Source organism: Gorilla gorilla, chromosome 11 (genome assembly GCF_029281585.2).
Source record: "Gorilla gorilla gorilla isolate KB3781 chromosome 11, NHGRI_mGorGor1-v2.1_pri, whole genome shotgun sequence".
Taxonomy (NCBI): Eukaryota; Metazoa; Chordata; class Mammalia; order Primates; family Hominidae; genus Gorilla; species Gorilla gorilla.
Window position 1 is genome coordinate 64,501,508 of NC_073235.2, and position 14,509 is coordinate 64,516,016.

The 14,509-nt window shown below is 37.1% G+C and overlaps 1 protein-coding gene across 3 annotated transcripts in view; it reads right to left on the reverse strand.

Moving 5' to 3' along the window:
- Positions 1–14,509, reverse strand: part of DPP4 (dipeptidyl peptidase 4) — an 82,591-nt gene that overhangs the window by 42,582 nt on the left and 25,500 nt on the right. For 2 of the 3 annotated variants that reach the window (XM_019022710.4, XM_063694932.1), the window contains exons 3-9: positions 12,578–12,673; positions 12,091–12,182; positions 10,708–10,788; positions 4,320–4,372; positions 4,137–4,209; positions 3,489–3,609; positions 323–483 (exon numbers count right to left, since the gene is read on the reverse strand). In XM_019022710.4, coding sequence (XP_018878255.3) covers positions 323–483; positions 3,489–3,609; positions 4,137–4,209; positions 4,320–4,372; positions 10,708–10,788; positions 12,091–12,182; positions 12,578–12,673 — 677 coding nt within the window. Of the gene's footprint in view, positions 1–322; positions 484–3,488; positions 3,610–4,136; positions 4,210–4,319; positions 4,373–10,707; positions 10,789–12,090; positions 12,183–12,577; positions 12,677–14,509 lie in introns of all 3 variants that reach the window. The other variant, XM_004032706.5, reaches the window with a different exon arrangement.

The window sequence follows — 14,509 nt, forward strand, 5'->3', positions numbered from 1 at the left end:
CGAGCTTCTGATTCAATTATAGCCTCTCTTTTCCTCCATTCAAGCATTTTCATTCCCCTTATCTCTTTCAAAAGCATTTTCCCCATTTTTTCTGCTTGTCATTCCTCAAAGTTTTTGGAGAAATTACAAAACCTTAAATCACACTCTTTCCTGGGATAATAAAAATACTTTAAAATTGCCAGATGCTGTTGACTTCAGCAAGAGTAATCACAGCAAGCTGTTGAAGAGAGACTGACAATATTTTCATTAGCAAGAAGGGATTAAATGAAACCATTCTCTTCCCATCAAATCATGGAACCACTGTACAAACAGGAGCACAGACCTTTGGATATGGAACCCGTACAGTCTTTGGGTACTGCAGTGACTCATCAGAGTAGAAGGAGTATTCAATAAGTGGGACTTCTGTGTCGTTAAATTGGGCATATGCTAAAAAAGTGCCGTTTGGAGACCACCACAGAGCAGAGTAGGCACTGAAGACTTCCTCTGAAAAAAAGACATAAATTGTTCTGTTACAAGAAGTAGCTGATAAATTGGCTTTGGCATTCAAAATATTGTTCTCATTAGCTTTAGTAATTACAGTAGAGTTCAACTAATGAACCACTTTGCATTTGCTGGGCTTCCAAAATCAGAGTAATACAAATGAATAAAAATAAAATCTTCAAGAATATATCTGGATTGTAAAAATAAGTAACCCGTTGGACCATTTTAGAATATTTTAGCATGCAATATTTAATATAAGCTCTACATTTTTTTCTTTATCTTATAATCCTCTAAATTTATGCCTCAAAACATACTAAAAGTAAATTTCACACAGGAGGCTGATTCTCCTTTCTAATTTTCAAACAGTCAACATGCCAGCATACTCTCCCCAACTGGGCTCAGTTTGTACTGAGCCCGCAGGGTACTGGTGGGTGGTGTGTAGCTCCAGGCTATCAAACCAATATGGTGCCCAGAGTTTACTACTCTTGGCACAAACAAGGTGTGGGAAGGATAGATTTAGAATGGCAAGGAACTCCATTGAGACCCCTACTGAGAAACATCTCCTTGCCCAGCCCAGAAACTGAAAACTCCCTTAGATTAACACGCTGCTCTGGTGTATATGCTGATGGGTAAGAGAAGAGGGTCAAAGAGGGAGGCAAATAAAAGACAAGATCTTGCTTTCCAGTACATTGTCGGGCTTCTTCGCAATCTCTGGCAAAGATAGCTCTTCCCTATGATTATTATGGGGTCTATAGGTCTATACATGGGATATTCAATCACTGGCTCTTAATATGTTGAAAACTCCTTCACCAACCGGGAATGGAGGAATTAAGTGGACTGGGTGGAGACGCCTAGATATTCCACAAGTCTCATGTAAGTGTAAATGTAAAAGCAAAAGCATAGAAACTAGAATCTTAGGGTTGGGAAATCATGCATTCTAATCAGTTTTCAGATGCCTGATACCTCCTTTCAAGTTACTTCCAAATGCTTTTTTTCAACAACAAGAATAATAGCAAAAATAATTACTGTAATAAAATGTAATAATAATTATTGTGATGAGCAGCTGACATTCAATGAGTGCTAACTATGCACCAGGTATTGATAAGCAATTGACATCTATCATCTCAGTTAAGGCTCACAATAACCCATTGTATTGATAAAGTGAGACAAGCTTGAAGAGGATCAGAAATTTGTCTAGGATCACATGGCTAAGAATTGGTAGAATCAAAAACCAACCCAAATCTCCTTTGACTCATGCTTTTCATCTCCGTGCTATACTGCCCTTTCCTGCCTCTATTTTAGTATTTCCAGTAATAGAAAACCTACTTCCGGGTTAAGCAGCCTATTCTTCCCTTGACTGCCTCATATCTATATCACTGATCTATACACTCTTATGTAGCAATTTAGAATTTACAAAACATATCATATTTAGTCTTCACAAAGATCTCTGGGTGATGATTCATAGCTCATTGCACAAAGAAGGAAACTGAGGCATGGAGCAATCCAGTGAATTGCCTGAGACAAGAACTAGAACCCAGACCTTATGACTCCAAGTCATGGTTTCTATTATAGTAAGAACTTGTTCATATACTGAGTTGACTTCTCATTCTTTGTAACTTTTACCCATTGATTCTGGTCTATAACACAGCTGCAATTACATAAAATCAATATAATCAGACCAAGATTTTGTTTTTTAGAATTACTTGTAAGTGTAATTAGCAGGTAGTGATGTTTGTCTTGAATTAGTGGTTATTTGGAATGCAGGACATATTTTTCTGTATTGACAATGTAGTAATTTCCTTCTAGGAACTGAAGCTATTAGAGAGGCCCAAATTGGAGCTGTGAAGCTAAGCTGTTCTGCATGTGAATGGCCTAGTCATGAACATGCAAAAGACTCCCTCCAGCAATTATCTACTTTAGAAAGAATGAAAGTGTTAGCTGCCCTCTTATCTTCCAGAGGGCCAGCTGTTTCTGAGAGAGGGTCACAGCTTTGGAAAGAAGCCACTCTTGTCAACGATCCTGGAGGCTGGGTTGTGCTGTCCAAGGGTTAAAGAATCTCTAAGTAGCTAGTGCTAGTAAATTTCATTGTAAGTTTTAGTCAAGCACTTATTTCTAGGACATGAAAATTTACCTTTCTTTTAATGTGATTTGTTGTTGTTGTTATAATGAGTCAATTAAACTTGACTTGGACTTGGTAAGAACTAAAATTAAGTCATGAAGAAAAATTATTTTTTTTAAACTACAAAGAAGAAAAAAAATAATACGATGAAATACAGATAAGTCTTTCTAATAAGTATGAGGAAACCTTGTGAACAGTTTGGAGCAGCCTCAAAATGCCTTTTATCTTGGCAAATACAGACACAAAAAATGTTTTTCTAATATTTTCTAAGTTTCTAAAATGTGTTCCTAATAGTTTCGACAACTCTGTATCCTAAAAGGGAGAATATTCCTTTTTAACTTTTTTAGTCTTATTAGTCACTTTTTCCTAAGCCTTTCTAATTGCTTTTTTATTCTTAAAAACAGGAAATCATAATTTGTCCAAGTTCATACAAATACAAATCCTCTATAAAATAGGCATTTTCTTCCCCTGTACTCTCCAACCTGTATATATTATTTTATCATCTTCTCAATGTGATGGGATTATTTAGCTTTCCTTAGTAACTTCCGGGTTAGGTAGGCCTAGTTAGAGAAATATCTGATGTTAATCTGGAGGCTTTTATGTTCCAGTAAAGGCAGAAAAGGTCTACCTACACAGAAAAGCCCTTTGTATCAATAAACCAGAGACAAGAGGAGTATTGTCAGGCAATGAGGACAGAGGAGTGCTAGGAATAGTTAAATTCTTGGCCAAGGAGACACCTGGTGCTGTGAGTTCTAAGAGAAATCTGATGACATTTTAAACAATGAAACTTACTTTCAATCTCATTTAAATTTTCCCATTGCAAAAGAAACATTTAACTATTTTAAAAGCTTATAGATTTTCTGATTTGAAAAAGCTTTAAAGTTTCTACCTTCATAAACCCAGTCAGTTATTCCATTATATATTATATCTTCTTTCCCAGTCCATGTGATTCTGTGACTTGGTAAATTTGGTTCAATTTTAACATAAATGTCATTGTTCCAAACATATGCCTAGAAGGAAAAACAACAAGCATTGATATCTATAATACATGTTATATTTTTATCCCGGAATTGTAGAAACACTTATCTATTGCAAATGTTAAGGATTACCATAGTCAAATATTCCATTCAAACAGGAAGAGTCATTTACTCCTTCCCTCTCATTCTTAAATTACAAGTGTACAGCCTATAATCCCAAAATAATCCTACAACCATTAATAATGTGTTAAAAATAAGAAGCACACAACTACCACTATTTGAATGCTAAAGTATATGAGAAGACCGAGAAGGCTGCCCACTTCTACAGGATGATATATGCTTGTATATTTCTTTATTGGAAGAGTGAGTAGAGAGAAGGCAGTTGCATTCTGGAAGAGAGAAGTTCAGCTGCAGACAAACATTAGATCCTGGGCAATAACACTATGTTCTATAGTGAAGTATTGAGTTCCTAAGATGTCTGCTTTGTATCAGGGTTAGTAACTTCTGCCTATGAAAAATTTGAGCCTATATTTTTCTGACAACTGGAGAGACTCACTAACCAATTTATGACCCACTGGTGACCATGTGACCCACTGTGTGTTGTTTGGAATCCTCTCTTCTGTAATCAGCTGCCTGGAAAAAAGATGAAAGGAAATATCATCAAAAAGAATAACTCACATTGGGGTTTCCTTAAAAATATGACAGTAGGAAAGCCTAATAGATTTTATTGGGAAGTCACTGACCTTTTATTTAAATCATAAATGTCATATGAAGCTGTGTAGGAATGCCTCCATTGCTATGAAAGAAAACAGACATTTCAGGCTTCTGTGATACTTGATAATTTGGCCACTCACTATAGGAGACCAAGATGATAGGTTTGGTAATATATGATTGTATAATTCTCACATGTTATCATATCTTATAATTTCCTCCGAGAATTTTGGGATTCAGAAGTATCCTAGAGATCATCTCATACAAACTCCTCTGGAGTTCATCTACAACCTAGCTCTGGCACCACCTCCTCCAGGACCACAGTGCACCAAAAATGTCATTTTGTACAAACATTATCCCTAGCACTCACCATAGTGTGCTAAGATTGCCTACTTAGAAAAATGTAAATTTTCACTTTTCACCTATTTTATTGGCAAAAGATTTAAAAGATATATGATGCTATTGCTGATGGTGATGTGAAGAAATGTTTAACTTCATACACTGATGATGAAAGGTAAAGTGTTATAAAGTTTTTGGAAGCCCCCTGGCAAGATATATTAAAATTAAAATACATATATCATCAATATTTTAACAACCATCTCAAAAAGCTAGAGATGAAAGTCAAATTTTCAGTGACTGCAGAAGCATAGGGAAATAAAATTTTTTTAAAAAAGGAAGTCAAACTAAATCCAAAGTAATTAGAAGAAATGAAATAATAAAGGTAAAAGCATTGATAAAGTAGAAAACACATAACAGAAAAAATCAACAAAGCCAAAACTCAAGTCATCGAAAAGACTAGTAAAATTGCAAACACAGTAAAACTTAGGAGTAAAACAGCACAAATGACTGGTATCAGAAAGGAAAAATGGGATATCACAACAGACTCCACAGATGTTAAAAGATCATAAGAGGCTATTATAAACATTTTTTTGCCAATACATTTTAAAAATTAGAGAAAAGCAAAAAATTTCTTGAAAAATAATTTCTTAAAAGTGAGAAAAATTCTGAATAGTCTTATATCTAATAAACAAATTGAATCCAGATATAAGAAACTTTACATAGAGAAAACTCCAAGGCAAAATAACTTTACCAGCAAACTTCTTATTATTTATTCAAATGAGTTGAGAATTTATGCCCACACAAAAATCTACACACAAATGTTTATAGCAGCTTTACTCATAACTGCCAAAACTGGGAGGCAACTAAGATGTCATTCAACAGGTGAGTGGATAAACAAACTGTAGTAGAGATCCATACAATGGAATCTTATTTAATGATAAGAAGAATGAGCTATTAAGCCACAAAAAGACATGGAGGAATCTCAAACACATATTGCTAAGTGAAATAAGCCAATGTGGTAAGCTTACATATGGTATGATTCCAACAATATGAGTTTCTGGAAAAGGTAAAACTATGGAGAGAGTAAAGAGATTGGTGGTTGCTTGGAGACTGGGGGAAGGAAGGGATGAATAGGGGAAACACAGGGATTTTTAGCACAGTCAAAGTCATCTGTATAATACTATAATGGTGAAACATGTCATCATACTTTTGTCAAGAGCCATAGATTTGTCAGAATCCACCATAATGGTAGATACATGCCATATATTTGCCAAAACCCACAAAGAGTCAAGCCTAATGTAAACTATGGACTTAAATTAATAATGATATATTAATATTGGCTCATTTGTTATAACAAATGGACCACACTCATGCAAGACATTAATAATAGGGGAAAGTGGGGGAGGGAGGATAAGGGAGTATGTGGGAACTCTCTGCTTATTTTCTATAAACCTAAAGCTGTTCTGAAAAATAAAGTGATATTAATTAAAAAAAAAATGAATCAGAGCTAACCAGATGACTTGAAAGGAGTTTCACATGGTATCATTGAGTGAGAAATGCAATTTACAAAAAACTATAGGATTTTATTTTTATAGACCAAGCAATAACTAAAAACATCCCTATATATTTTCAGAGTTATATGAACAAGAGGAAAAATATAAAAATATGGAAAGATACATATTAGACTTTAGAGAGCCAAGTGAAGAAGGGAAAAAATAAGACCGAAGATAAAAATGTATATGATCACATATTTGCATTTATGAAAAATTATGTCTGAATATAGATGCATATAAAAATTAAAGATATTTTCAAATAAGTTACTTGTCTATACGTCTGCCTTCTTTACCATACTCCTAGAGGTAAGAAATTGTATCTTATTTATCTTTGGATGCCTGGAGTCTATTCTAGTGCAAGCCACATAGTGAATGTTCAAGCAATACAACAAATTACAGTAAAATTCAAATTGTATCAATGAGGATGAGATGGATGAAATAGGTATCCCAAGGACACCTAGCTATATAATAGCAGAGCTGAGATACAAAGTCAGAGTTCCTAACCTTAACTATTTATCACTTCTCTCCCTTCTATGCTCTCATGTCAACAAATATTTATTAAATTCTACTTTTCGGGAGTCATACATTCCTTTCTTGAATCCTGGATTATTTTGACACACCCCATGCTTGTTTCTGGGCAACCTCAAGCAAAATATTCACTAAAGCCAAAAGGTGTGGTACCAGCTAAAACTATTAAGATGGATTGAGATCACTGAGCATGACAAACCACCACGGGTTGTAAAAGAAAACCCATGATGTTTGGTATGTTCACTTCATCTTTTGAAACAGATTCATTATTCTATTTAGTTTATAAACACTGGCCGCTATCATCTATCAGACATTACTGGATAACACAGAGTCCCTCCCCTGGAGCAGCTTATAGTGGAATGGAGGATATGCAATAGTAAACGACAATAAAATAATCACAATAGGATGTGCCAAGAGATATAATGGAGGTGGGTGGGAGAGGCAGGAATCATAAATTAGGCCTCGGGGAGGCAGAGAGGATTATGGAAAAGATGATTCTTTGGCTGAGGTTAGTGACAGAGGGTGACTGGGAAAGAGTAAAAGAGCATCATAGCAAAGAGAAGCTGAATGCAAAGATAGGAAAGATCACATTTAAGAGCAAAGGCTTTGGAGTCTTCTAACCCGGATTCAGGGTTTCACTGTGTAACGTGAAGCAAGTTTCTTTCTAAGCTTCCATTTTCTTTTTAGACAAATGAGGATAATGCCGGCAACAATCTCAGATGCATGAGAATGCATGAGAAGCACTTAGCAGGGTTCTGGAACATTGTCAACATAGAATCGATGACACAACTATTATCTGTATTTCCAGAGCACTAGGCAATGAGCAGAGATGCTAGGAGAACATTCATACCAGACTGTGGGGGTACTTATCCACTCACTCACTCACTTGCTCATTTATTTATTTGTAGCCACAACTTGGAAGTGATAGCACTAACTCAGTCATGGAGAAGTCACGTAGTAGGATCTAAAAAACACTAAAAGGTAGACCTCCAAGGAAATGTAATCAAATTAGACTTTTCTTTTTTCTAGATACATTTCATAAGAGTCACTTAGTCAAAACATATATGCTGTACAGAAAATTCTACTGGACTCTCTTGAAAGTAAAAAAAAAAAAAAAGAAAGAAAAATAGTAGAAGATATAGATCCTTACTTTCAATAGCTTTATAATTTAGCACTTTGCAATAAAACATGTATTCATTTAACAATGATGTTCAGCATCTGCTATGTGGCCCTGTCCTAGGCACAGAGGTGTGGCAGTGAATAAATCACAGGGAAACTGGCACCAAATAAGGCAGGCAAAAAATAAGCAAAGAAATCAATGACAAAATATCACAAAATGTTGTGATGAAACTAAAATGGGTTAACGTGACAGAGACTGATTTGTGGGGTGTGGGTGGAAGAGCATGGCAGGGGGCAATGTTTGACAAAGTGACCCAACAAATCTGGACCTGAGTTAATAGAGAGAAGCATATGATGATGGAGAAGCTTCCATGAGGAAGCAATAACAAGTGATTTTGCCTTTAGATGGGAATGAGGGTGATGCTTGAGAAAAAGAAAGAGCTGTGCACTTAAAGGTTCTCAACTCAGCATCATGGAATCTCCGGGAGGCCCACAGCTATGCTGAGTTAGTTGCTTTAGGGTGGGCCACAGATATCTGTGTTTTTTCAAAAGCTCCTCAAGTGATCCTAAGGTGCAGATGAGACGAGAAGCTCTGGCCAAGCATGCCGAGTGCAGGAGAAGCGAGTAGGAGATGTGTTCAGCCGGGCAGACTGTGTTCAATCACACAGGCCTCAGGATGCCAGGGTTAGAGCTGGTGTTTTATTTTGAGTGTGATGGGAAGCCACTGTAGGTGGCATAGGTGTGGCATAAACTAATTTAGAATTTAAAAGTAGTACTTTTGATACTGTCTGAAGCGTAGATGGCAGGGGGAAGGCGACAGAGGAAAAAAGCAAAAGCAGTTAAATACACGGGTAAACTCCAGTGACACAACAAATACAAATCTCCAACCGTGGCTGGCCAACTAAGGGCCACCAGGGGAATACACGCATTCGTGCACATCAAATGGCTTTTGTTGAACCTGGTTATATAGTAAGGTGAGCTGGTATTACCTTTCTGTTTCTACCTTACCTTCAAATGTTAGTCTTTAACATGGACAACTGTTATTCAGGGGTTCTCAGCCCTGGTTGCCATTACAATCACCTATGACAGTTTAAAATATACTGATGCTCATCAGGCACAGTGGCTCATGCCTGTAATCCTAGCACTTGGGGAAACTGAGGTGGGAGAATCGTTTGAGGACAGGAGTTTGAGACCAGCCTAGGGAACACAGTGAGACCCTATTTCTAAGAAAAAATTGAAAATTAGCAGGGCATGGTTGTGCACACCTGTAGTCTCAGCTACTCAGGAGGCTGAGGTAGGAGGATTAGTCAAGCCCAAAATGTTGAGGCTGCAGTGAGCCATGATCATACCACTGCACTCTAGCCTGAGTGACAGAATGAGACCTTGTCTCAAAAAAAGAAAAAAAGATACTGATTCTGGCTTTACCCCAGAAACTTCTGTTTACTGATCTGGGGATTGAACCTGGACACTGGGAAGTTTTAAAAGTTTCTCAAGTAAATTAAGTGAATGTATTCTATAGATAGAAATAAGAAGCACTTAATTAAACAAACAATAATCCATTAATTGGCAACAGATGTGTCAAAGTTGGTACAAGATTCCGATTCACTTACAGTTAAGTTTAACAGAACATAGAGTCTTCATGTCCAGGAGAGTGAGCCCAGCCCAGCAAATCCAGGGTAAATATTACGATTAACAGTCACCATCCTGAGATGGTAAATGCAGTAGGGAATGGTTTGCTTGGCCTGAGTACAGCAGTGTTGGTGTGTGAGTGTTGGTGTGTGAGCGTTGGTGTGTGAGCGTTGGTGTGTGAGCATTGGTGTGTGAGTGTTGGTGTATGAGTGTTGGTGTGTGAGTGTTGGTATGTCCTCAATATTATTTATCCTAGAAAAGGAAGGTCAGGGGTGGGAATCCCCAGCTTTGTATTTTGCTTGCAATACAGGGTATCTTTACAAATTTGTAATCTTCACTACATGTCTCAAAACTTCCTATACTTGAACAACTTGTCAAATCCATGAGTAACCAAAAAGCTGTAGTTAAAGTTATGGCGACCCATATCCATCCTAAACATGAAGAGGATGTATGATTAAGCTGTAACCTTTCCTGAATGTGTGAGGATATGGAGTTGGGCTGGGTAACTGGGGGAAGCTGAGTGCTCTTGATGGAATCTTTACGGTCTGTGGTGAGGCTCTCCTCCTTAGAATAGCTTGTATATGGTGGGGCCCGAAGGTTGGGAGATGGTCTGGGCCATCTTGCGGAATCTTTTCTGGAGGATGGAAAGTTTAACTCTTTCTTTTCTTTTTCTTTCTTTCTTTCTTTCTTTTTTTTTTTGACAGGGTCTCACTCTGTCCTCTAGACTATAATGCAGTGGCACAGTATAGGTAACTGTAGCTTCCAACTCCTGGGCTCAAGTGATCCTCCTGCTTCAGCCTTCCCTCCTAAGTAGCTGGGACTATAGGTGCATGCCACCATGCCCGACTTTAACTCTTTGAAAAACACATATCTATGGAGGCTCTTACTATACATAAAGCTGTGACAAAGGAAATAAAGGGTTCTGTCATTAGGTGTACAAATCAGACATGTAAACTTACTTTTAAATATGTGTGTAAGTACAAATTTTTATTGACTTATGTTATTAGTACATATTAGAACAATATAATATTAACTGTGCTTTTTAGTATTTGAAAGCACTAAAAATGAATTTCTTTTAAAACATTGAACTTGTCTTTAAGAATGAGAATGACTCTGATTCTGAATTAATGAGTTTTAGTGCCTATTACATTACTTAGATGTTAATCTTAAGTATCCATACACTTGAAATCGGTTATAACATAGCATACTCTTGGATTATTTAAATGTTACAGTAAGAAAGCATTTATTTTACCTTCACGTAGTTGTATTCTAAGAGAATAAACTGCCCATCAGGAGATACTGAATAATCATTGATAGAATGTCCAAACTCATCCTGTCAAACAAGAAGAACAAAGAAAAATTGAACAATTCCATTTCATTGCCATCACTGTGCACTTACTTCATAGGGGGTACTGTTCTAGACATGTGGCTTGTGCTTTGGAAAGTCCTAATCTAGCAGAGGTGGCATATTCACCCACACAAATGACCGTGATGCAAGGTAGGTGGTGATCAATGTTAGAAAGCCAGAAAGGGAAGGATTAATCCTAAGAGGAAAGATGCCTGCGAGAGTGAGGATGAGGAAAAGAAAACTTTCTCAACAGTGGGAACAGCATAAGCAAAATGCCAGGCATGGGAAAGGACATGGATGTTTAGAGACTCTTTAAGGGTCATGTGTAACCTGAATATAGTTTGTGTGGGGCGCTGGTGTCAGACAGAGTGGAAGGTGAGAGGACAACAAATTAGAAAAATAGCTGGGACCTAAATATAAGACGTGGAACTAGATCTATTTTTTTGCATGTGGAAGTGATAGAATCATATCTATCTTTTACAAAGATACTCTTGTGACACAGTGGCTGAAATGAGAGGGAAGAGCGGAGGGCCGATATCAGCCTAGATGTGGGGAGTGCAGTGGTCTGGTCTACAGAATGTAGATAGGGACACAAGTTAGAGCACTCATTACCACAAGATTAAATGAGGGTTTAAGCGAGGACTGTCCAGTGGAAATGGAAACTGAGAGATACCTGACATGCAGAGGGAGAATTGTCGCCAACTATGGGGGATGACAGGAGTCAATGATGATTCTGAGGTTTCTAGCTTAAGTGACTTGGAGGAGAATTAAGTAACTTTTACCAATACTGGGAACTCACAAAAAAGAATAAGATGCTTTCAGTGTGCTAGGACAGTGGGGGAAAGATAACCAGTTTAGCTTGGGATTTTGAGTTTGAAATCCACATGTAGGAACCAGCAGGCTACTAGAAATTAAAGTTTAAATCTGGGAGAAGGTTAGCGTTAAGCGTGTGTATACAAGAGTCAAGCCAGAGAGGAGGGCAGTAATGCTGTGGGGTTGCATGAAATTCACCAAAGGAGAGCATGCAAAGTGAAGAGGGAGGCAAATGAAGATGGAGCCCCAAGGAGCACTTACATTTAAAAATATGGGCAGAGGAAGAGGAATCGTCAAAGGAGACTAAAAAGTAGCCAAGGCAGGGAGCATTTCAAGAAGGAGAGAAAGATCCACTTTGCCATATGCTGCAGAAAGAGTCCAACAGGTTGAGAAATGACAGTACTCGTGATTCCAAAGGTAATGAAAAAAATCCCCAGAATTCTATGCATGAATTAATTACGTGATTAAACATACAAATGTACTGTTCTCCAAGAAAATTGAGCTGTTTCCATATTCAGCATTGAATACCAAGATATTATTTTCTTGTTTGTAGAGATATTCATGATCTAAAGAGAGAAAACAACCAGATCAAAATTTCAAGTTGTTATTAAACATCTTCATAAGCTGAAAATTACAGAATATAATTTAAGTTCACAAATACCAAATAGGCATTTCTGAGTTGAGAAAACATGAATGATATTATACTAACATTCATTCATTTTTTCATCATTATTGTCAAGGTTTCAATTCACATTTAATTTTTTATTATACATATCAAAGAAATACTTGGGTTCCTTTCAGTCTTTCTCCCTTTGCACTTCAAGTAGAAAAAGAAAAAAAAACTCTCTATAGAATTTTTAAAAACAAGGATTACCTCTTCTCAGTGCCATAAAAGCCCACATCTCAACTTAACTAGAATGAATGTAAGCATAAAATCTGCCCTACCCCAAAAAATTCTTACCTGAAATCCATCTTAAGGAGTATAACTTCAGTCTATAAGTATTTTTTAAGTAATCAGTTAGAGTGTAAGTTTTGCGACTGTCAGCTGTAGCATCATCTGCTGGTTGAAAGAAAGAGCCAAATGTTCAGTAAGATGGAATAACCTAAGTTTTGGATAAAATAAACAAATGGATCTCTACAATATACCCTGCTCACAAAATTCAGAAATATACTCACAAAATGCAAGACACATTTTAAAAGACTTCAGACTGAATGGATGGAGTAAACATGCATTTAACTATGAAGTGTGTGTGAGTGTGTGTGTTTCACTCTGCTGTATTATGCTATATTAGTGGGCTTTACTTTGAAGGTCTAGATCAGCTATGTCCTACAGAAATATAATGTGAGAATATTTTCTAGTAGCTATATAAGGAACAAAATTTTAAGGTAAAAATAATTTTAGTAGCACATTGTATTTAGCCCAATACATCCAAAATATCATTTTGCCATGTAACCAATATTTAAACGTTATGAGAACTTTCATGTTCTTTTTTTCATTCTAACTCTCAAATCTGATATGTAGTTTATACTTACAGCATATCTCAATTTGACTAGGTACATTTTAAGTCAATAGTTACATGAGGCCAGGTGTTCAATGACTACTGTAGTGGATGGCCTGGAGCTAGATCATCCTTTTTGGAGGCTTTGGGGCCCAGTTTCAGGCCCTCCTGCTTCTCAGAGACCCTTAGGACACGCTGATCACCCAATTCAGGGAGCTTCATTAATATCATCACTTTTCTTTGAAATTAACAGAATTTGTGTGTTTCTATATTCTACTACTGGTGACCCAAATTCAAAGTCTGAAAATCATTTTTGATATTTCTGTCTGTTTTTCCACCATGCCCATCTAATTGACCCTCTTGATTATTCCTGGAAATTTTTTTTCTGGGTATCCCTGACATTAGATTCTCCCAATTCTCTCCCTCCTCTGCACCACCACTAGAATAATTTTTCTAAACCACTACTTTCATTCTGGTGATCCCTTCGCCAAAAGTTTTCAATATTTCCCCATTGCCTACAGGAACAAGATTAACACTCCTTAGCCTGAAACTCACAGCCCTCCACGACCGACACAAGACTGTCTTATGTCACTCTCTCCTTGCAGGGACCCTCTCATTCACTCTTATGACCAGCCCACTGAACCCAGAAGATCTTCTTGGGCTTTTCCACCTCTGCTCCTTTTCCTAAACCACTTCTCTGCAGTGTCTTCCCTGCTTTCCTGGTTGTCATAATCACTACCCTCAAATTCCCATCTCTTTCATGAAGTCTTTAGTTCTGCCCCCTCTGACTTTTGCCCCAACACTACTCATTTCCCTCTTGTCATTTAATGACAAAATAGTTGACAACTCTTTTGCTCTGCCTACCCATGTGGTGTCCTCAGTTAGGCCATGTAGTCTTTGAAGACAAGGCTTTGTTGTTTGTTCGTTTTAATTTTTACATCAACCTTTAGCACCTAACACAGTTCAATTCCACAGTAGTCACACACTTAAAGAGCTTTTATTGGTTAATGTAGGATATCATCCTAGAAGCATAATCAAGCCAACGTGATTCCTCTTCTCCAATCCCAGAGTCTGTCCACTGATGAAAGAGCTTAAAGTATTTTTTCTCAAATCCTCTACTTTTTCCACATACACACAAACATACACTCACAAAATCAGCCACCATTATAAAATTCCTGTAACTGCAGTTCTTACAATCTGGGGGACTGGGAAGCCAGCAGCCCTGTCCCTTGTTAATTTTCTTGCAGGAAATGCCTTCCTTGTAATTTTCTTACAGAAAATGCTCTTTCAAACAATGTTCTTAAAATTTTATTTCTTCAAATGTGGTACACATACACCATGGAATACTATGCAGCCATGAAAAGGAACAAGATCATGTCCTTTGCAGGGACATG